At 47.6% G+C, this 24,600-nt stretch overlaps 1 protein-coding gene across 2 annotated transcripts; it reads left to right on the top strand.

The window, feature by feature from the left end:
• Positions 1–233: 233 nt before the first annotated feature.
• On the top strand, positions 234–24,051 carry rubcn (rubicon autophagy regulator). 2 transcript variants are annotated; one of them, XM_079739969.1, is made up of 21 exons: positions 234–443; positions 1,698–1,851; positions 2,459–2,542; positions 2,808–2,967; positions 3,696–3,802; positions 4,040–4,238; positions 5,186–5,593; positions 7,319–7,414; positions 7,736–7,851; positions 8,006–8,204; positions 9,568–9,672; positions 10,442–10,519; positions 12,090–12,147; positions 13,141–13,273; positions 15,087–15,232; positions 16,261–16,325; positions 16,640–16,878; positions 17,436–17,497; positions 17,629–17,782; positions 18,568–18,661; positions 22,194–24,051. In XM_079739969.1, exons 1-21 carry the CDS (start codon positions 325–327, stop codon positions 22,328–22,330), a joined length of 2,913 nt encoding a protein of 970 aa, XP_079596095.1. In that variant the 5' UTR covers positions 234–324; the 3' UTR covers positions 22,331–24,051. The 2 variants fall into 2 exon arrangements, with proteins under 2 accessions (XP_079596095.1, XP_079596096.1); XM_079739970.1 differs by lacking the exon at positions 10,442–10,519.
• The last annotated feature ends 549 nt before the right edge of the window (positions 24,052–24,600 follow it).

A 24,600-nucleotide genomic window follows, 5' to 3' on the forward strand; every position in this document is an offset into this window, starting at 1 on the left:
ACAGCAGGTGGCAGTATTGACCAGGTCACTCATCCAAGAGCATTCTAGAAAACACTATAACATGATAAAAATGTCCCCCCAATAAATGAATCACGTCAATTTGAACTGAGCGAGTACAATTAAATAATCAAAAATATAACTTTCCTAAGCAACAAACAATTAAACGCATATAGTTAAACATAATAAATAGTGCGACCCAATCAGCCCTGCCCACTTGCGACTGACAGCCAGAGTAGTCATGCGGCGTCGGCCTTCTCTGTTGTGATTCTCCTACGCAGAGCACCGATGTCCGACTCCCGCGATTCAATGTAGCGAGCCGAGCGAATGATCACAACCCGGATTCATTCCGGGCTAGATCGAGGGAAAGTGGCGTCGTGCTACGGTACCGGGGTTCCCCGGGAGGACATGGAGGGGACGGCGGTGCGGGAGTACGAGGAGCGCCGGTGAGACGCCGGGGCGGGCCTCGGGGAGTTACTCGGCTAGCTAGGGGGCTAGCTCAGCATCTAGAATGATGTGACTGTTATGAGTTATGTATAAGTTTGAGACATTATCCAGCAAACCAGATTGCATTCATGCTAAGCGTGGTTGACTACATATGTGTAGCACACTACAAACCGCAAGGGTTTTCTACACACAAACGCGTATTCCGACCAGTGTTATGGCAACAAGGCTAGGCTAGCTAAGCTGACATGGCCAACTTTGACAGCTTGCACCATCCAGTTTAACGCCCTCGTATCGGCTTGTAACTAATGTATTTGGATACACAACCATCAGTTTAGGTGCCGTTTTGGATTGGGTGAAGGGTGGTTGTGCTTTCATGATGAACTTTTTAGTAACTGTGGAGCTACGCCTTAGCTGTCGTTATCTGCAGTTTGTGTCTCGTTTTGTATGTACAGGCACAGTTATTAACCCATGAGCTGATGCTTCTATATCTGTATGTACTCTATATATATATTTTTTAGAAAGCAGTGGATAGTTGGATAGTTAGCAAGTGTATCACGTATCTGCATTACCTTTTTAAAAAATACCTCAAAGCGTATAATTAATTTGGCATACATAAGAAGTCTCTATCTTGTGACATGCCATGAGGGTTTTGACCATATAGCCTTGTTTACGATAAGGCAACAAACCAGTTTACTCGTGATGTTAATTGTGATAATAAGCCTTTTTCAGCGCTCAGGCAGACTCACCTTTATTCAAGTTAAAGGTAATCCCTAACCTTTAACATTAATCTCTAGGAACGTAGCTCATTCCACACACACACACACACACACACACACACACACACACACACACACACACACACACACACACACACACACACACACAGTTGCATAAACATTCTCCTTGAGGCTTTCAGGAGAATGTTCTCATGTTAAGTCTTTTTTTTTTATCTCTGTAGGTTATAGGCTGTAATTAGATTTTATATTGCAAGCTGAACTCTGATGCTGCAGCACACTTTAACAGTGTGTTGTCATGAGGACAAGGAACTAGCCATCTGAAGTTCATGATATTCAGCCTGTGTAGCACCTAATGCATGACTCACTGGAGATACCGCGGTCATGTTTTGCTTAGCAGTCAGTTTGAGATGCACCATCAGCCGTCCTAGCGATTATCTGTTCTCACCACTCCTATCGTCTTTCCTGACCCACGCTCCTCCTCCTCCTCCTCCTCCTCCTCCTCCTCCTCCTCCTCAGGAGGGAACAATGGAAGCTGCTGTCCAGCCTGAAGACCACGGTTGAGGGCCTGGTGTCCACCACCAACCCCAACGTGTGGTCGCGCTACGGCGGCCTGCAGCGGCTGCATAAGGACATGAACAACATCCTCAGTCACGGGCTGACCAATGAGCAGGTGGTTCCCCACCCCCCAACACAGTCGGAACGGGGGACAACGAATAGGGCTGGGCGTTTGTTGTTGTTCTGGTGGTCACGGTTACCGCACGCTGTTTCTAAATGTTTCCAAATCCTGATGTAGGATGGGACGCTGTTTCAACTGCCGATGTTCTAAGAGTAGACATTTCATCGACGTTTATTTTGTGTAACATGTGTACATGCACATTAATGCTTGCGAAAGCACCTTCGTACTTGCAGCTTCAAATTCTTCAGAAAGTGCCTAATAACAATCCACCACACTCCATCATGTCAGCCCGGTCTTCAGAGCCAGGTCATTAGTCATCAGTAGACCAATAAGAAACTTCAGCAAGAGCTTCAGCATTTTTGATATAGGTTTAATACTGTTTTTGGTGTAAGATTCCAACTATATCTGGCATTAATGGATCATTTATCATATTATAGTCCATTATGTAACCTCGCTATACAAATTCTATGAGACATTGTTAACTGCAAAGGGAAAGTTCAGGACATTTGGGCACAATGAGCCTTTTTTAATCCCCTTTTGTCTATTGGCGCTTCCACCGTCTGAAATGTATTTGTATGCAAACCCTTATCTTGTGGTGCAGGTGTATTACAAGCAGAGGGATTACTGGCCGTATGTGTGGTGTGTGCGGTATATAAGCCCACACCTGGCTTCGCACGTTGAGCAGGTACGTCACTTTGTTAATCCGGTCACCTTTAAAGTGTTCATTCTATTTTATTGCATTAAGTCACCAAATCAGATTGAGCACAGTAATAGCCATTCATTTATTTTTCATCCTAAGCTTAAATGTTTTTCTTTTGTCTATTCTCTAACCCTTCTCTCTTCCTCTTTCTCTCGGTCTCTTTCTCTCTCGGTCTCTTTCTGTCTCCTGGTTTCTCTTTCACTCGCCCCTTCCCTCTCTCACCCTGTCCCCTTCCCGTCTGGGGCCACAGTTCAGTTCTCTGGAGCCCGTGCCCTGCAGCGGGGCCCAGGGCGGGGGGGAGAGCTACAAGGCGGAGCGATGGCTCCTCCACAGCCTGCAGGTGCACATGCTGTCGGTTCAGCTCCGACCTCTGCTCAGGCACCAGGGACACACCCGCAAGTACTACAACGGTACGTCCGCTGGCCCCCCGTAAAGCCCACCCACTTGAACAGAACTGGTGACGTGGAGGTTTTTATTTCATAAAGCTTGTGTGTGGTTTTATAAGCCGTACGCGCACTTAACTAAGCCGTAGCCACCCTTTAAAGAAGTCACAAGCACCCTTTTAAAGAAGTCACACGCACCCTTTAAAGAAGTCAAATGCACGCTTTAAAGAGGTCAAACGCACCATTTAAAGAAGTCACATGCACCCTTTAAAGATGTCTAACGCACCGTTTAAAGAAGTCTAACGCACCGTTTAAAGAAGTCTAACGCACCGTTTAAAGAAGTCTAACGCACCGTTTGAAGAAGTCTAACGCACCCTTTGAAGAAGTCTAACGCACCCTTTGAAGAAGTCTAACGCACCCTTTGAAGAAGTCAAACGCAGCCTTTAAAGAAGTCAAACGCACCCTTTAAAGAAGTCAAACGCACCCTTTAAAGAATTCATACCCACTCCATTCTTAATATGTCCTTTCTTGATTCTGAAAACATGCGTGCGAATGATTAATGTATGCATGCTCTGAAAACCGATGGCGCATCCCAAGCTAAAAGACTTAGCTACAGAGACCGGCCCATGTAGTAGGAGCTTAGGGCATGTTGCTATACATGGTTCACTCACAGAAGCTTGTGAGGGAGACACCCCAACCGCTAGATTTAGATGTCTGATGCGTACCAATCTGCCCTCTCCTGATGATGATGATAGACTCAGCCTTCCTGTTGAGCGAGCCCCATGTGACCGCCATGTTCCAGTGTCTGGAGGCCTTGGAGCAGAACAACCCTAAGCTACTGGCCCTGGTGGACACCTTGGCGGTAGGGCACGCACGCACGCACGCACGCATGCACGCACGCATGCACGCAAACTTCAATCCAAAAAAACACAGACACTTTGTATTCATGAGGGACTTTTTCTATGCATGAAAAAGTCACCCAAAACAACCCCAATACATAAATATCAGATTCAGCCCGGGGACTTCCATATGTGTTCTCAGTTCCTCCTGGGCTTACTGGTCCTCTGCTGCCCCCTCCCCCCTCTGTCCCTCTGTGCAGCTTTCACCCATGAGGTCCCAGCCCTGCATCGGCCTGCTGAAGACCCAGAGCATGTGTGTGCTGCCTGGCTCCTGGCGAACCAGCGATGGGCCCCCCAAGGGCCAGTCTCTGAGCCACAGGCTCACCACGTCCATCAGCTCCCTCCGTGAGGCCGACGAGGCGGCGGCCCAGAGCACCGCACGCAGACACACAGACAGCGGTGAGCCGGGGGGGCGGGGAGAGGGGTGAGAGTGAAGTGGAGGGTGGAGGGTAGAGGGGGGAGGGCTGGGGGGGAGTGATAGGGAGTGATGGGGATTGTGCTTGCCATTGCTGCACTCCTGTTCCTTGATATGTAGCCCATCCACACTGTGAGATCCATGCAGCAGTCATGGTCCTAACTGGATCATAAAAACGTCCTCGCGGAATAGGGCGTCTGTACAACCCATCAACTTCCAATAATGATAATGTAATGCTTTAATACGTTAACTTATTATGAGGATGATGCAGACATGTGATAACCATGAATCTACTTCAGACGGGCTGTGAATGGGCCGACTGACAGGAACACACAAAGGCTTTTTTGTGCCGTGCACATGAATATAAAAAAAAACAAACCCTATCTGGCCAAGAGTATGAAGAAGAACCAGTTCTAATGAATGCCTTTGCCCTGCATTTTAATAGATTGCTAAAGATCCTTTGGCGTTTCCTTTTTAAGAAACTACATCACATGATTTGGTAAATAAAGCCTCATTGTGTAATTCCAGTGCAGCCATTTTCTCTTTGGATCCATCTGGTGTCAGGAAGAAATGAAGAAATTCCTTTAATTTGTAGTGAACATTAAAGGGAAGCATGAATGTATTTGACTTGCTACAGTCAGTTACACAATTCGCCAAATTCCACCTTATAAGTGGCGGGATCTACCACACCTTAAAACTTGCCTGGGCAGGGAAGAAAAAAATGAGGGGGGGAAAGCATACCAGAACTATAGGTATCGGTAATGTGGTCTGAGTTGTGAGGTTTTGAGGAGACATTCAGAGCGGACTACGTAGGAACTGGACTGTAAAGTGTGTGTGTGGGTGTGTGGGTGTGTGTGTGAGTGGGTGGGTGGGTGGGTGGGTTGGACCTCTTGGAAGAGTCTCATCTGAATCTAAATTCTTCCCCTTCCAGACCCTACCTCTTCCGCCGTCAGCCTCGGCCCTGACTGGGTCCCCGGGGCCGGGGCCGGCGAGCGGGGCCCCACCCCGCCTGCAGCCGCCCTGCTGGTGCCCCCGCTCATCTCGCTGACCTCCTCCTCCCCCATGCCCGAGGCGGGGGACGGGGACTACGACGACGGCCCCGAGTACCTGGCCATCGGTAACCTGGGGCAACGCAGCCGCCAGGGCTCCCGGAGCTCCACCCCCAACCCGGGGCCGGCGGAGTCAGAGGTCCCGCCCCCGTTGCGGCGGGGTTCCCTGGCCGTGGCTCCTCCCCCTCCCCGGCGCTCGTCCTTCTCCGAGGGCCAGCGGGGGCCGGCCCGGGTGACCAGGGGCCACTTGCGCTCCATCTCCGACACGGGCGTCGATCAGAAGAGGCAAGGTGGGTCGGCCAATCGGTGAAGGCAGCGGTGGCATGCGCTGCCCATAGAGCGCGGACCACATTCTCCCGCTAATGGTGTGCACAGCTCTCAAGGCTAGGTTATGGCTCCACGTTGAAGCAACGCAAGGGGGGGTTTACAGACCCATTAGGTTATTGGGGACCCTCCTTGCGTCCACCGCAAGGCCCTGACGTGCGCCTCGCATAAATTGTTACCTTGCGTCGAGGGCGACGCAGCAGCAAGGGCTGTGATTGGTCCGCTATCTAAAACCCGGCGCTGAACCGAAACAGGTTCACGACTGCGTCGAAAGCGACTGCGTGGTAATTGCGTTGCGTCGACGTCCCACCATAACCAAGCCTTGGTCCTTTGCCACGTTCTGTCAAGTCTTTCTCTTCTTTCTGGTTTCCTGCATCTTGTCGGTGCGGAGATTGGTTCGTGGTTCCTGTTTCCTCCGTGGTCGCGGCGGGAGACGGACAGCTGACTCTCGTTCTCTGCTGCTCTGTAACCCCTCTGCTTCCCTTCTCTCTCTCTGGGGGGGCCGCCTCTCTGCGTGCCAAGGAGGGGGTTCCAGGAAAATCACCATAATAATAGAAGACCCCGTGGCAGGTTGGCAGCGCAGTTCCTCTGTGCTCCATCTCTCCCGTTATCACACCCCAGCCTCCTTTACCCTCCCATCCTCATATGTGATTATTTTTATTTTGTATCCTGCATGGTGATGAGTTGTCCCCCCCCTCCACACACACACACACACACACACACACACACACACACACACACACACACACACACACACACACACACACACACACACACACACACACACACACACACACACACACATCAGCTCCGATACACTAATCTAGCTGCAGCCCCAGACTGGCCTGGTTAAGGATCAACATTTGATGGGTGCTTGATTAGGACGACGATGGTTTAGTTAAGTTTTCCTTGAGTTAGATATGGTGGTAAATGCCAATTCTTCTAGAAGCTAGAGTTGATAATGCTGAGGTATTGGATATAATAGGTTTTATAAGGAAGTGAGAAATTTTTTTTTTGGGGGGGGTTTAATCTTTGTATTTCTGTTTTGTAATCTCAGCGTATTTGAAAAGAGTGTCTCCCTCAATCTGTTTCTGCAAGCTTGATGAATAAGGCATCAAGAAATCAATTTGAGAGTCAAGTTAAGGGTGAGGGATCTTTGCATTCATGGGTTAGCTAAGTGCTCTTTGATCTAGGAAGAATATCGGTACTTTCCTTCAACTGCCATTTCCACTAATCGAAAGGCTTGCTCTGGGCCTGTAGTTTGATGCTCTTCTCTTCTGCCATCACTGTCCCTGCATTCTGTTTCTCATCTGGAATGTGGCTCATATTGAATATCGTTTGGTGAAAATGTTTGTCTATTTTCTTTCTGTCAAGTTATCACACAAGACGTTGTCTTATTTTGTGTTCATGTATTTGTTTGAATTTGTTTGAACTGTCATGCATGGATGTGTTTTACACATACATTGATATAAAGTCCCTTTTGTCAAACTAGAATCAACAGAAAGCATGTCCACCCATTAATTCCCAACGCTATATTGTTTCATCCACTTTGATAATTCGCTTATTTGGTCATCTGTTAGTGAGATGATTCTGCATTTCTCCATCATCGTGAAATCCAGTATTGATCAAAGTGCTCCTCCGGGTGTTTCCGGAGGCTTTTGCTGAGTCCTGTATATTCCTCTGATTGCCAGAGTCGGCAGGCGACGACTGCTCCATCAAGGACTACAACCCCTTTTCAACGCACAGCAGCGATGTCAGCACATCCGGCTCGCTCTACATGGAGTCCAGTAAGTACAGGATACAGGGCACTTCAAATTCAGACCGGACTAACAGCAACTGGACTGGAAAATGCCCAGAAGAACTTGAGATGTGTGTGTGTGTGTGTGTGTGTGTGTGTGTGTGTGTGTGTGTGTGTGTGTGACCCTTTAACGTAATATATTAAACATTAACTGAATATAAGGTAAGTTGTATTGAGTTAAGAGCAAGGGCTCAAAGCTTGGATCTTTGTAAGTTTACGTGCAGAATCACCAGAGAGACTGTTATCTGCTTTGTCTGGTGACAAGAGTGTTTAACCACAATGTGTGTGTGTGTATGTGTGTGTGTGTCAGATTGCTCAGAGCACAGCGGCGTTCCTGACGGAATGTTCCGGAAGCCTTCGAAAGGCCAGAGCCTCATCAGTTACCTGTCAGAGCAGGACTTTGGCAGCTGTGCTGACCTTGAGAAGGTAACGCATGAAAACTAGTACGACGCTCATTCAGTAAATCTGCCTGAAGTGTTTTCTTTTGTGCTTACTGCTAAAGAGGGTAGGCCTAGCTGGAATACCAGCGTAGGGTATTTACAAATAAACAATGTATTTTCTCTCTCTCTCCAATCTTCAGGAGAATGCCCACTTCAGCATTTCCGAGTCGCTGATCGCAGCCATTGAGCTGATGAAGTGCAATGTCCGGCGCCGGGAAGAGGAGGGTGACGAGGAAGAGGACAGCGACTGTGAGATCCAGCGGCTCAAGCAGAAGATCCGCCTGCGAAGGCAGCAGATCCGCCGCAGCCATCTGCCGCCATGCAGCTCCGCGCAGCACGGTAAGCTAACCACGTAGCACGGTCTGCTAACCGTGCAGCACGCTAAGCTAACCGCGCAGCACCGTAAGCTAACCGCGCAGCTTGGTCTGCTAACCGCGCAGCACGCTAAGCTAGCCATGCAGCACGGTCTGCTCACCGCACAGCACGCCAAGCTAACCATGCAGTACGGTCTGCTAACCGCGCAGCACGGTAAGTTAACCACGCGGCATGGTAAGCTAACCACACAGCACGGAAGGTTAACCGCGCAGCACTGTCTGCTAGCCTTGTAGCAGAGTAAACTAACCACAAAGCACGGTAAGCTCACTGACATTGTAACATAACCTGACCATATGTTGCGTATTGGGTGGGTCAAAGGTTATTGCTCATTTCTTAAATTTTACACAAAGCCCTCTACAAGCATAGTTCCTATTTCAACTTTTCCAGTTGAACAGACTCGAGGTGAACGTTGGTGGCCAACACTTTATCTTCTCATTAATACGAGGCAATCCTTTTGGAAAAACAAGTTCTATGGCCCATGTTATGGCAGAGGTAGGATTCAGGTTATGCAATCTAGGGTGAGGCTCCAGTGCCTCCAGCAACGACCAATACAGTGGCGTGGAAAGTCATTCAGAACATTTCTGAACCCGTGCCTTTCTGAAATAGCTATTAGCGATAATTTCCTCTCTAATGTTTCTTCCTGATGGTTTCATATTTCTTTGTATAATAGTGTGCAACGTGTCCTTGTCTGTTTCCTCTGGTTTGCCTTTTGTTTCTACCGAATCGTAAAGTTTATTTGAAACGCATGGAAAAGAGTTATAAAAGGTATTAATACAATGCGTTATCAGTAATTATCATATTATACAATTGCCGGGCCTTGAGGTTTTCGGGGGAAACATCTTCACAAGCACGCTGTGAAGATGGTCTCTACACGGCTACTGACTTTGTCTCTCTTCTCTCCCGCTCTCCCGCTCTCCCCCTCTCCTCCTCTCCTCTCCTCCTCTCCTCTCCTCCTCCTCTCCCCCTCTCCTCCTCTCCTCTCCTCCTCCTCTCCTCCTCTCCTCTCCTCCTCCTCTCCCCCTATCCTCCTCCTCTCCTCCTCTCCCCCTCTCCTCCTCCTCTCCCCCTCTCCTCCTCTCCTCTCCTCCTCCTCTCCCCCTCTCCTCCTCTCCTCTCCTCCTCCTCTCCTCCTCTCCTCTCCTCTCCTCTCCTCCTCTCCCCCTCCTCTCCTCTCCTCCTCCTCTCCCCCTATCCTCCTCCTCTCCTCCTCTCCTCTCCTCTCCTCTCCTCCCCCTCTCCTCCTCTCCCCCTCTCCTCCTCCTCTCATCCTCTCCCCCTCTCCTCCCCCTCTCCTCCTCTCACCCTCTCCTCCTTTCCTCATCTCCAGCGCTCCCCTCTACAGACAGCGGGGGGTCCAGGAGGAGCTCCCGGGACTCCTCCCAGGGGCTCTCTGACTCCGGGTCGGCGGAGGAGGTGGAGGAGTGTGATCTAGGTAGGGAGACGGAGGGGGGGGGGGGGGAGTTTATGTTTCATTCATTCGATTTTAGAGTGTACACAAACAGAACAGGCTGTATTTTGTTGCGCATGGTTTTATTTATTTTTATTTTTATGGAACTGCAAGTTCAAGTATACACATGATGATTGTTTGGTGTTGTGTTCTTATCGCCATTGTACCAATTCACACCATTTCCAAGCAGTCATGGGTGATCGATTCCAAAAAGAAATGAGATAACTTGAAGTTTAGTTTGACTGTTTCCTGCCTTCCCAATCGTAAATCAAGTCACCCGCGAAATCAACATTCATTCCATTTCACATTCATTTTGACATTTAATCTCTATCCAGTTCCTCTCCTCGCCACCCTGTTGGGGGTGGGGGCGGGGGAAGTGGTGGTTGTTTGTTTTGTCTGGTTTTTATTAATGTCAGCTCTTTATAGAGTTCCCCTTTTAACACAGCTTTTACTGGGAAATTAGATGTAGGGAAAGCAGTGTTGTGGTGAGCTGGTGGTGGCGTTAGGATGAGGCGCAACACATCCAGGAAGTGAAATCTGTGGTCGGGACTAAGCTGACAGGAGAGTTTTATACACGCCACCAAGGTGTACGTGCATAGGGGCGCTTTAAATACCCAGGGAGTGTTTCACAAGGTGTGAGACAAATGCACTGCTCTTGTGTGTGTGCGTGCGTGCGTGCGTGCGTGTGTGTGTGTGTGTATGTGACACTGCTGCTGGTGATGGGGAGCTGAGTGTTTAGTTTTGTGTCTCTCAGATGACGGCTGTGATGGCCAGTCCCTGCTGGCGGTCTCTCAGAATGGCCTCACCTTGTCACTCGCATCTCTCTTCTCAGGTATCTGTAGGCTGGGGGAGGGGGTGTGTTGTAGGTGGCAGGACGGCTGCCTACCAAACCTTTCTAACAATCCTAACGACGTGAGCTTTTCAGACGAGGTGCTGCGGCTTGGTTCCAAACTGAGAATTTGAGAGTTTTTAAATTCCCTTATCTCTTTTGTGTGAAAACAAGTACACAAAGGGATACAGGAAGTATCTCTTGCTAGGTATGTGTAGTTAGGTAATGCCTAAAGAAGTAAGTGTCATTTCTGGAGTGAGTATGATACTCACTAAAAGGGGATCTCACCTCTTTATTTTACACGCAGCTGGCTGGAATCCACCTGTTTCTACGACACGGAAACGGGTGTTGCTCTCAGATGAGGGTGTGAGGGGGTTGGTCGATAGGACCCAGGTTTTCAGTTTGGATCCAGGCCGGCCTCCTCCTGGCTTCAGCTGCCTTGGCTGTGTGTGGTAGAGGTTTGTTGTGATCTGCAAATGGACGTTCCTATAGGGGAGGTGTAGGAAGTCTTTCGGGGTCGAATTAGTGAGTAGAGTTAGTGTCTTTTGTTTGTTCACCTTCCCAGCCCAGTGTTTAATTGGCTAACCCCCACCTTTAGCACAATTCTTTCCTCCATCTGTCATCCATTCATCCGATCGTAAACATCCGACTACAAAGCTGTGAGCCTCCGACACTTGACATACTCTCTTCAACCCTTATAGGTGCTCTAGGTAGGTTTTCAGTGTGGTAGAGTTTAAAATAAATCAGCCAAAGGTAGTCTCCTCCCTCTCCCTACACTACACTCCAGCATTGAGAAGTGTTTGATTCAGGCACCTGTGATTGACAGAAAGGCTGGATTCTCTAAGCCAATCCCTTAGCCGCTCGTATCGGATTGGTCAGAAAGAATTAACTAAACTTTTATACAGAGTTATAAAACGTTGTATTTCAGTCACTGATAGCTAATGGATGAATGTGGCATTTCCAGAAAATAAATACAAATTCTAGCTCTGAAATTTTACCTAAGCACCTTTTTTAACCTTTTCTTTTCAACAAATAACTTTTAAATTACTCTACACTTGCTGACTTGCACTCTGAGCGACTCTTAAATCCCTGGTATTGGTCGTAGTAGCACTGCATTATACATTTTAATATTATTAAATATTTATAATTGATAAACTATTTAAAAGTCTTGTAGTCCTACTTTAGTCGCTAGTTGCTCAATCCGTTACACGGAAGGTCAGAGTTCATTAAATCGGTTACACAGCAACAATACAAGCTGTGATAAAGGCCATGGTAAAGTACATAATAAAGAACAACTTTATGACATGGAAGGAAAGAAGTTAATTAACGGTTCTTGGTCATTGAAAACATTGACCTGATTTCTCATCATCTTAGTTACTGTTGTACAAGCCAGCCAGCAACCTACATTCTATAGTTGGTTTTCTGAGAAAATAATAAAGCACATTTTGATATGAACCACGTAAGAGACTGCATTGTAAACACAAGCAACTGTCCTGATCTCTTTTAAACTTTTGCCCCCACTAACGCGTGGCTGATGTCTATTGGCTGTGTCTTTATTCCCGTTGGTGTTCAGAGGCTGACATCAAGCGCAGCGTCACCTCCACAAAGTCCTTTCTCAGCTCCGACTCCATGTAAGTAGAGCATCCATATCTACGGCTGACTACCTCTACCATCTCTATACAGCACACATCTCTGCCTCTGTTGGTCCTCATCATCATTCACATCTTCACTTTACAAGATTGATATTGCATTAAATACTATTGATTGATTTTATGTATTATTGTACATTGTCATTGATATAAGATCTCTCTATACATCTTTATCTCTATCCCTATGTCTATACGTCATATTGATATCTAAACATCTCTATACATGTCTGTCTGGCCTGTTTTATCTCTGTACAACTCTTAAAAGTAAGCAATTTATTCACGGACCACCTGTTTTAATAGTCTGTGGTGAATCCGCATAGCTGACGTCTAGTTGACTTACTTCATCGGCCATCGCAGGGCAAAACAAAGCATGTAAGAGTAAACACAACCTGTTTCTGCTGATCCTGAATGTCATGACTCCTCCTCTCTCCTTTCTCTATCCCTCCTCTCTCTGTCTCTCCTCTCTCTTTCCCTTCGTCTTTCTGTCTCGCCTCCTCTCTCTTGTCCCTCTGTCCCTCCGTCTCGCTGTCTTGCTGGCCCTCCCCTCTCCCTCTCTCTGTCTCTCCCTCTCTCTCGCCTTCTCTCCCTCTCTCTGTTTCTCTGTCCCTCTCTCTCGCCTTCTCTCCCTCTCTCTGTTTCTCTGTCCCTCTCTCTCGCCTTCTCTCCCTCTCTCTGTCTCTCCCTCTCTCTCGCCTTCTCTCCCTCTCTCTGTCTCTCCCTCTCTCTCGCCTTCTCTCCCTCTCTCTGTCTCTCCCTCTCTCTCGCCTTCTCTCCCTCTCTCTGTCTCTCCCTCTCTCTCGCCTTCTCTCCCTCTCTCTGTTTCTCTGTCCCTCTCTCTCGCTGTCTCTATCTCTCTCGGTTTCTCTGTCCCTCTCCCTCTCTCTGTCCCTCCCTCCCCCTCTCCCTCTCTGTGTCTCTCCCTCCCTCCCTCTCCCCTCTCCCTCCCTCCCTCCCTCTCTCTGTCCCTGTCTCCAGCTGCCCGTCCTTCCTCCAGTCTAACTCGGCTGAGTCGGTGGCCATGGGTCTGCTCAGACAGTTCGAGGGCATGCAGCTCCCTGCTGCGTCCGAGCTCGACTGGCTGGTTCCTGAGCAGGACGCTCCGCAGAAGGTGTACACACACACACACACACACACACACACACACACACACACACACACACACACACACACACACACACACACACACACACACACACACACACACACACACACACACACACAGGCTTACACGTGCGCATGCACCCGCACACGCTTAGAGACACACGCTTACATACACACATGCAGGCATACACGCACACACAAGCAAACGCACAGACACTTGCACAAACACTTGCATAACCAAACACACTTACATACGCACATGCAGGCACACGCCCACGCACACAAACTTACATATGCACGTGCACATTCACTCATGCATGCATGCTCTCACACAGGGAGAACATATCATAGTTTTAGGAGACAATGCTGCGTTTCTTTTCCGCCCTTATTTTCCTCTGGTTATCTGACACGGTATGGGCTGTATGCTCATGTCAACTGTGTTGCCATGCGTGTTTGTGCATACCAGCGTGTGTGTTTGTTGCGGATGAGTTATTGCTGCAGTAAAAATAACAAAATCAACAATAATGTAACAATAGGGCCTGAAGGGTTGTTGTTGGGCAAGTACATAATACACATGAGCAGGAGTTTGACACTGTTGTTCCTAAAAAGAGGCAATCATTGTTCACAAGCATCACCTTAAGCCCTTTGGTTATTTATGTAACTTAACGTTGACCTAAATATGGTTGACCTCATTATGTCTATCAACCTCATGACACTTATTATTCATTTGGGTAAACTTGTCCTTGAGCAATGAACTCAACAAGGAGAGGTTCTGTGGCACACGACAATGTGTCCTCATTGCAGCAAGAGGGAGGTGGTTCTCACAAGGATTGTATTACATTCAGCATTGTTGTTATGGGACACTGTTAACTAGGGCTCTCCCAAGTGGCTATAAATGACGTTAGAATTTCCTTCTAAAGAAACCCATAGGTTCCATATTCAAATATTAATTTTGCCCATTGTTCAAAAGATAGCAAACCAATACAACCAGAGACATAACTACTTCTATAGGTAGATTTATTTTCGAATAAACATTAGAAGATGTACTTACCTACACATTTCAAAATAAACAAATAAAATGATGTCCTAAGAGTGAGAACTGAGAATACGCTGTCTCTCGAAGCGATATCAAATGAATGATTCGGAATTTATATGTTATCCGATAGCCTCATTTTTATACGGGTTATATTTATACTGTTTTAAGTAAACTATTTGATTTTCCATCTTTGCTGAGCAAGAGTATAATGCGAACAAATCCTTTCATACAAATATTCCCTATCTGATCATTAATTCGATCTCGATTAATTTGATAGACGGCGTATTCTCAGTTGAACGGAGATTGACCTCTGCAATGAAACATGGGACCACAATTATATATTCCTCAAAAGGAACCGGGAAATAATAACCAAACCATTGGGGATCTGCATTTCAATGTGCCAACAAAGAAGTTTTACCCAGAGGGACAATTGTCAATCAAGCACTATTATTAAACACCAGCAATAAAAGAAGGTATAACTGACCTAACTGGCTCAGCCTTATCTTGTCGCTGACTGGCAGGCCTCAGGCCTTAAAGCCTGCAGGTCATTGGCCAGACACACGAGACGGTCCACATGGGAAGAGCCACGTGAGCACATTTTTAATATTAATCTTCACGTTCTAATGTCTTCTTTCCATTTTATTGTTGTCCTATTAGCTTATATTATAAGTCATATTCAAATTTTTGAATATTCTTTAGTAGCCCTACTGCAAACCAGTATCCCCAGTATTCCCAGTCCTCCCACCTAACCACTCCTCGTCCCTGCCCCCCCCCACCCCCACAGCTGCTGCCCATCCCAGACTCCCTCCCCATCTCCCCGGACGACGGCGAGCACGCCGACATCTACAAGCTGAGGATCCGGGTGCGAGGCAACCTGGAGTGGGCCCCCCCACGGCCCCAGATCATCTTCAACATCCACCCGGCGCCCAAGTGAGTCTTACCCCTCCCCACCGTGTCTCACCCCTCCTCACACCCCTCAAGTGAACCCTGGTGCGCTGTGAATCAGCCTGGAACACATGGACCAGTCACCCCATCACGTTCACTTGCTTGCCATGACCTCTCACAACCTGAACCCAGTGACCCTTCGTCGATCTGGGAGACAGCCTAGTTTGGAAGGGGCAGCACTTTCCGAAGATGCAGGGAACAGTTTCCTCTTTACCTGTAGGGGACAATACACTGTCGTAGGAGATGGGAGCCTAGACGTCTGATGCCTTAAAAGGGTCTGAGTCACGGTCAAAGGGAGGAGGTAAAGCTTGCGGAGGCTGAAGCATGTTGCGCTGTGTATATAGTCAGGGAAAGAGCATGAACGCCATAAATGGGGTGTATATCCCAGCCCTCGAGCAGGGCCATTGGAACCGATCAGAGGGCTGCAGCACCTGGCCACCTATCGGGTTTTGAGGCTGAAAAGAGACTTGATTGCTTTGATATTTCTCTGATTTACTCTTTCTCTTCAACTTCAAAAGCTCTCTACAGCAGGCTCTGTTCCAATTCTCAACAGCTTTTTTTTTTTTTTTTACGACAACCATTACCTAATGTGTAACTATTTTTATGACTTGAACGGAAAGTTTAACTGTCAAGTTCTCAGTGGTGAGATTAGTAAATGCTCAGACCGGTATATTATAAAACAATATGAATTGACTGCTGCAAAGCCCTACAGTGGACTAAGCTTATCATGAAGATAATTCTCCAGAACCCTCACAGGCAGTAAAAAAAATTTAAATATGTAAATATCTATACATCCTATTTTATTTACATGAGCAGATCATGTTCACAAAGATAGACATGGAAATCCAACAGCTTGCTTACGCTCAAATGGCCTCAAACCAATGACACACACACACACACACAGGCACACCACACACCACACACCACACACATAAACACGCTCACCCACACACACACGCACACACACTCACACACGGTCCCACTCACACTCACTCCCTGTCAATGTGTTTCAGGAGGAAGATAGTGGTGACCAAGCAGAACCACCGCTGTGCCGGCTGTGGCATCCGCGTGGACCCAGGTAACACTGGAAAACACCTTTAAAGTACAATAGGCTTGACTGGGGGGCTCGCCCTGTGTCTCTGGCTCACGTGGGCACAGACAACCTTGTAGGCACAAAAAACTCTCCTCTCCATCTTCCCTGTCCTCCCCATAAAGGAAAGACGTTTTAAAAAGTTTCCTTGATGAAAAGAGTCGATCCTTAAAAAAGAAAAACTGTTAAAAGCCATAAAACCCAACTAACCTTTTCGGTTTGAACTGTGACACAAAGCCATCAAGCACGGCCTCCATTTTGGTTCCAAATCCCTCCATTTTGGTCCCCCCCTCCCCCCGCAGACTACATCAAGCGGCTGCGCTACTGCGAGTACCTGGGCCGCTACTTCTGCCAGTGTTGCCACGACAACGCCCAGGCGGTGGTGCCGGGCCGCGTGCTCCGCAAGTGGGACTTCGGCAAGTACTACGTCAGCAACTTCGCCCGCGACCTGCTGGGCAAGATCGCCGGCGACCCGCTGTTCAACCCCAACGACATCAACAGCGGCCTGTACAAGAAGATCAAGGCCCTGGAGGCCGTCCGGGTGAGTGTGTGGGGGGGGGGGCGAGGAGGAGGAGGGAGGGAGGGGGGAGGTCTAAGGTATATAAGGTATAGATATGATAATGGACCCTTTTCTCAGAGGGGGGATCATAGGACAAACAAGGGTGTTGCTGTTAGTTATTGTCGTTACTTTGATGTAACAGAGCACTGGTAGTCAACTTATCTCCACTAGTTAAGTCTTCTACCCATGTCCTGGTATGTTCAAGATGGATAGACAGCTAGGTAAAACCTATGACTGGTTCATCTACAAGCCCAGCAGATGAGGAAAAGGTTATTCTGAACAAAATGGTTTGGTATTAACTGCAAATTAAAAATAGGGTGAATTCTTCTTCTTTCTGACGTAGTTTATAACATGGATTCATGGGTAGATTCATGTTTGCATTGTCTGGAAGATGTATCGGGTTGAGTAGGGGAGCTAATGCTATGGTAACTGGAATTTACATCATGGGTCACGCAGGCGAAAAAGCCTAAATCCTGAAAAAACCCTTTGAGTTCCCACCAACGCACACAGGTCATCATGAGGCCTACGTCTTTTCCCAGGTACTGAGGGTGCAGCTGTTTCACATGAAAAACCTCTTTAAGACCTGCCGCCTCGCCAGAGAGTAAGTGTGTGTGCAAAGCAATAAACGTCACTCGCCACAAATTGCGAAAATTGCATATAGTGTATTTACACTGTAAACCCGGTATGCTGACTGTACATGTTGGCATGTGTGCGTCTGTGCTTCCTCCCCAGTGTGCTGGACCAGTTCGACAGTCTTCCAGGTCACCTGACAGAGGACCTCCACCTCTTCTCCCTCAACGACCTCGCTGCCGTCCGTAGCGGTGATCTGGTCCCCCGGCTGAAGGAGTTACTGAAGCACGGTTCCTCGCACGTAGCTGGCTGTGTGGTGAGACTGCGTTGCGCTTAACCATTTCTTATTTACACGGCAAACATCCGAAGACATCCATATGCACTGAACAAACATCCAAAGATTTCCACTTTTGGTATTGCAGTTTGACCGTGTAGGAACATATGTTGGCTTTGCTCCGTCGTTAGGAATAGAATTGTACTCCTACTGGCTCACTCATTCATTCATTCATTCATTCATTCAGGTGTACTCTCACTGGCTCACTCAATCATTCAGGTGTACTCTCACTGGATCACTCATTCATTCATTAAGCTGTACTCACACTGGATCATTCATTCATTCATTCATTAAGCTGTACTCTCACTGGATCACTCATTCATTCAATCATTAAGCTGTACTCTCACTGGATCACTCATTCTTTAAGCTTTACTCTCACTGGCTCACTCATTCATTCAGGTGTACTCTCACTGTATCACTCATTCATTCATTAAGCTTTACTCTCACTGGCTCACTCATTCATTCAGGTGTACTCTCACTGGATCACTCACTCATTCATTCAGGTGTACTCTCACTGGATCACTCATTCATTCATTAAGCTTTACTCACTGGCTCACTCATTCATTCAGGTGTACTCTCACTGGATCACTCCCTCATTCATTAAACTGTACTCACACTGGATCACTCATTCATTCATTCATTAAGCTGTACTCTCACTGGATCACTCATTCATTCATTAAGCTGTACTCACACTGGTTCACTCATTCATTCATTAAGTCAGTGGTCTATCAATAAAACCCCCCTGTGTTTGTCTCTGTGCTCCTCAGCTGTGCCAGGCCAAGGGCTTTGTGTGCGAGTTCTGCGGCAACGGCAAAGACATCATCTTCCCCTTCGACCTGAACAAGTGCCAGCGGTGCGAAGGTGAGCCCCAACCGCACGCGGCCGGCCTGGGCCGCCCTCGGGCCCCCTCCCCCAACCCCTTCCCCGCCCCCTCCTGGAAAGACTGGAAGTTCCCAAAACCCCGTAGGCTGGCCAGGGCCCTGTTACAGGACAAGAGGGAGGGGGAGGGCGGGGAAGAGGGGGGACTCAAGGGGGCGCTGGTGAGCAGCGAGGACGAGTGGGAGGTCGTACCGAGGGGGACGGGCGAGGAAGGGTCAGAGGTCGGACATGAAGGGACGGGCGAGGAAGGGTCAGCGGTCGAGGGCGGAGGGGAAGCCGAGGGCAGGAAGGAGGAGGAGGAGGAAGGCGTGGAGGCGGGCCCAACGGAGGTCCGAGCTAGCGGAGAGCGCGGGGACGACAAGGCGAGGGCGGAGAAGGTCGACCTCAGGAGAGTGCTCGGGATAGACCGACTGGTCAACGTGTTCTCCAAGAGGGAGGCGAGCGACGGGCAGGCGAGCCACGGCGAGACGCAGGGCGAGGCCGGGGGACGAGACGCAGGAGGGGTGGGGAAGGAGCAGGGGAAGGCTTTCTGGAAGGTGCCCGGGTTAGAGAAGCTGGGGATAAGTTTCTCCCAAGTAGACACCGAGAGTGAGGAGGAGAGGGCTCTGGAAAAGGAGGGGATGGGAGAAAAAGCGCCCAAAGCTAGCGATGGAGAAACACAAGGGGCTGTGGGGAAGGCTGTTTGGAGGCTGTCAGGGTTCAAGAAGCTGGGAATCGGGTTCGCCCAAGAAGACACTGAGAGTGAGGAGGAGAGGGTGGTCGCGGAGGAAGGGATGGGGGAAGAAGCGCCGAAAGCTATCGATGGCGAATCGCAAGGTGATATGGGAGGGAAGGATGTGGGGAGGGCTCTTTGGAAGCTGCCGTCGTTGAGGAAGCATGGTAAAGAGCTCTCCAAAATGGACGCAGAGCGGGAGGAGGGGAAGGCTGATGCGATAAAGGAAGGGGTGCTGGACATGGAGCAGGTCTCAGGGGCCGGTGTAGCGGGGAAAGCCCATGGCGGCAAAGCCAAAGCAGGGAGGTTTGCCAGCCTGCAAAACCTCTTCTCCAGAGGGAGAAACGGAGGTGGAGGTGGTGGTGGTGGAGGAGAAGGCGAGCCAACCGGGGAGCGGGAGGGGACCGGGGGGGTGGATGTAGAGAAAGTGGGGCCAGGCGAAGGGCCCGGGGGTTGTCAGAGGAGCTGGAGGTCCCGCAAGACGCGGCAGGCCAGAAGGGTGAGCCAGGGGCCGCCGGGGAAGAGGAGGCCGGACAGGGTCCAGCTGGGGGGGGGGGGTGGGTCAGAGGCCTGTGATGAAGACGAGGTGGAGGGGGGTGACATCAGGGCTTCAGAGGACACCAACGAATGTCCTCTCGTGGACGATGGGGAGCAGTAAAAGGTTAAGTGTTGAACCATGGCCGAGGTTCCGGATGCAGGGACTTTGTCTATTATTCCAATACGTTTAACTATTGGAATAAAACACTTGCTCCACCTGGGGGAGAGATGTGATACGAGAGTCGGTACTGAATTGCACCTTTTTAATCAGCTATAAACCCAAAAACACGACAATCATTTATTTTTAATGATTATGTTTGGTAGGGTGTTTCCTGGTTTTGAATGCTTTACGGGTGACCTCATCTGTTGCATGCGGATGCATACCTCTTTGATATGTCAGGTTAATGCACCTTTTGATAACGAACACTTTGACTTTAGCAGTTACGTTTTTTCAATTTTATAAGTTGAAAAAAGACTACAGAAGGTCTGTTGGGGCTTTTATTCAAATAATGCTGCAGCCCTGCGTCATTGTCCTATTGTCCTTGTCGGTGTGTGTATCGTGTTTCTGGCTTTGTGTTCCCCCATCCATTTTCTCCTATCTTTCTTCCTTCCTTTCCTCCGTGTGTCCCTCCTTGCTGGCTTTCAATACCTGGCACTGTGGTGGTTTGGGTCTTTAGAGGCGTGGAGGCGTTGCTGGTCTTGCTGTGTTGTGTCCGTCTGTGCAGTTGTTGAACTGCCGGGCTGTCCCGTTTCAGCATTGGTTTCCTCTTGGCAGTTGGCTGCTGATAGATATTTAAATAGACTTTGCATGGTGAGGGGAAGCGCTGTTCCGGTTTGGGTCTGCATGACCTTTTATAAAGATGATCTTATTCATTTGATGATTATCAGTAGTTTAGTTGTTCCAAGTTCACAGTCAAGAGTATTAAGTTTCATTGCTGTTTCATTCGTCTTGATTTTTTAAGTTGAAGGCGCTGCTAACCTATGGTTTTCTTTTTTGGATAGCAAAAAGGTATATTTATAATTATTGTATATTCACAGTACAGCGAAATTGAGTAGAAAAACCTAACCGAGCCATGAGACGTATCAAACAGCATTTCAAAATGGATATTATGGAGGTGCTTATTATATAGATATAATCGTTGCTGAAACTGATAAGAAGACATAACGCAATATGATGGCAGCCAAGATAAGGCAGCACTGGAGATTGCAACATTGACAGTTGCACAAATTGAGAAGGCAGTGGCCCTAGCAGTTGGCATGTTGACATCTCTGCAGTGTTAATGGTTAGCGTGTTATTATGTACGCTTATGAAAGGAGCTATTGTTTCTTATGCATTATTGGTTTTGAAAAATAAATGTTATTTATTTGTTTTGGTTTTATTTGTGTGTCGCATGTTATTTTAATTTTTTCATCTTCATCTCTGTGAGTATGAAATAAAAACCATTAAAAAAAAACAACCCCATTTACTTGTCACCTCATTATACATTATGTTTGTAAGAACAAGAGTAGTAGACTTTCCTTCAATATATCCTCTATAAGTTTGCAAGGTGTCTGGGCTCTTGGTTTTGAGCAGGCTTTCGGTCGGGATGGGTTGAAACTAGTTTGAGGTGCTCTGTGGTCCACCCCCACCTGCTCCTCCAGCCTTCTGACCCGCTGGGGCAAACCTCTTCTTCTTTTATAGGCCCACGCCGGCCTGTGATTGGCTCTCGTGTGGTGACCTCACAAGGCCTCTCCCTCTCTCTGTTCCTCCTTGTTTGTCAAAGTGGTTCAACTGGTTGTTGAACTCATCTGTTTGCTTTGGATATGGAGGGCAGAATCGTCCATGGGGTGTTTTGTCATTCCTCTCCACTCTCGAGCCCTGTAGATGGCACTAGCCCGTTGCAAATGGAGCCCTCGCAATGTTTACACAATGCTTTCGTGTTCGGGGTCATTTCTCCGGGTTCGGTATGATTTAAAGGTGATCAATTATTCCACCCGGTGTGAGTGTGATTAGGTATTACAAGCCGTTTTGAAAATCTGCATCTTCTGACATCACAAGTGGGCGTGTCCACCTAGATGTGTGACGGATAGATGAGCAGCGTTTGCTACAGTCCACTGGGTAGACTGATCTATCCAGCGTACATCTAGGTGGACACGCCCCCTTGTGATGTCAGAAGAGGCCGATTTTCAAAACGGCCTGTGAAGGCTAATCACACTCGCCTTGTGGTATAATATGTCACATTTAAAGACAAATGTTAACCTCTCTTCTTTTGTTTTTGTCTCCAGAGTGCCACGCCTGCTACCATCGCGGCTGTTTCCGCGCGGGCAAGGAGTGTCCGCGGTGCCAGCGGTTAGCCGCGCGCCGCGAGCGCATGGCCCGCAAGAACATGGAGGAGCAAGAGGACGAGGGCGGCGGGGGGTAGGGAGAACCTGGAGGAGAAGAACGCCGGTTATATAGAATACATAAATAGAAAGAACATATAAAGAAAAGCAAAAAACGCCACGACTTTTGATTGTAGAGACGGACCAGTCTCCACGGACTGGGAGTTAGTAGACCTTCTCTTCCAGAGGCCGGGTTAGTATCTTCCTGCAGGAGGAAAACAAGACAGGTTAATTATTTTTCTGACGTCGGGAGTAGCACATGGTTGATCGCATCAGGACTGATTATCATCACATGAGATTATGTGGAGGGAGGCGGGGGGGATATCTACGGAGAAATGTACTGGCTAATTCGATTTATAAACTTTTTCCAGACTTTTTGGTACCGTCCCGTTTTCAGAAACCAATCATCCTGACATGAAGACATTCTAGCATCACACACACACACACAATTCCAAGGAGAAGCTTCCTTCTACCAGAAGTGCAGCTTTTGGGATGTCCTCTGATTCCTGGCGCTATGGTTCTGTGCTCCTTCTTTCATCCTATGATTCAGTTAATTTGCTTGGAAGGCCAATTCCGAACCTCCCTTCTTATTTAGGTGCAGTTTTTTTGGGGGTCGTGCCCAATGTGTTCCAAGTCGTTTTATTTTGAAGGTGTCGGGGGCGGGGGGTAAGGGTGTCGTTTCTTTCCTTTTACCGTTGCTTTTTGTCTTGGTTTTTAGTGGGTTTTTAGCCACGCTAATGTGCCTCTGGTAGCTAATGTAGGTAAACTTTGAAAGTATTGATGCACAATCGCCGGATTAGTACAAATGTTCTCCTTTTTTCATCCGAATGAAATCGGAGCGACGTTGTGTGTGTGTTTGTGTGTGTGTGTGTGTGTACTTGCTGTGCACCAATAATTTGCACTTATCTGATTTGAGAATGTAACATTTAACTTGATTTTGTGTGGGACCACTCATCTTAACATGTAGTTCTTATTTGCACTGATCTTATGTTCAGGAGGAGAGTGTGTGGAGCAGGGAGACTAATTCAGGGCTTTTAATCGTGTCTCTTATTAAAACCAGACAGGCATTTACCTGGGATGGCACAACCATATTCAATAATTCACCCCTTGGCAGGAGACGTAAATTCACGTTCCGTAAGATGTCATGTGTAACCAAAGTAATATCATTTTTGGAGACTTATTTGAAAATGACTATGAATAAATTGAGATTGAATACATGGAGATGTGAAATTAAGTAATTCCGATTGTAAGTGATTTTTATCTTCTACAGATCTGATTAACAATCATTTTTCATTGGCCTAAGAACTAAACTTTGTCCAGAGTGAGTGACCTTTTTATAAGCCTTTGCTAATGATTACAACAATACAACAGTTCGTTTTTTTTATACGTCAGTAGTCTTTAGATCAGGAATTGTAACTAATCTTGTTTGAATCGTAACGGCTAGGGAAACTATCCCCCCTCCAATAGAAGCGACTGGAGGTTTTTACCCAATAACTTGACCACCGACACCATATATAGACGTCTATTATACCAGAACAGTGCTCTAACATGTCTGCGTGTTTAGTCTTAACTGGAATCCGTTCCTCTTCACTGAGGCGCATTCTTAGTTCATCGGCCTGCCTTTTGTACAAGGATGTGAAGTGCACTAAGAGAAAATATATTGTAAATAAAATGGATGAATGCTTTTATTTTGATTATAACGTGTTCATTTGGCTTTTGTTCTGTAACAGTGTTGAGAATTAAAGACTGCCCTGACTGTTAAGTTTGTGGGGTCTGTTTTCTGAAATTATTCCAAAATTAGAATGGCATCATGCATACAATATTGTCGTTAGACAAACCAATTAGTCAACATTTACTGCCAAGGTCCAAGTCCCTTTGAATAGCTTTAATTCCGTGTTGGGGAGCATCAAACAGTTATAATAATCAGGTCATAGAACCGGTACATATGCACAAAAAAACATCAACGCAGTACTCTGTTATAAGAGGCTTTTATTGTGGTATATTCTTCTGAGGAAGGTATTGCTTACTGTTACAAAACATACCTCTGTCCCTGAGCAAGGCACTTAACCCCATCTGCTCCCGAAAAGATGGCTGTTGCCTTTTATGACCGTCATTGTATGAATGTGTATGCAATGGTGAAAAGTGAGGCAATCGTTTTAAAGCGCTTCAAGTGGCCACGGGTTTCAAAAAGCCCGATATAAATGCGGTCAAGTTACCATTTACGATTGCATGATTATTCAAGAGATTCCCATAGATAACCAGACAGCTTCAGTCATATCGAGCAAAGTTGAATAACTCTACTCAATCCAAT

The sequence above is a fragment of the Pollachius pollachius genome (genome assembly GCF_949987615.1).
Source record: "Pollachius pollachius genome assembly, chromosome: 7".
Taxonomy (NCBI): domain Eukaryota; kingdom Metazoa; phylum Chordata; class Actinopteri; order Gadiformes; family Gadidae; genus Pollachius; species Pollachius pollachius.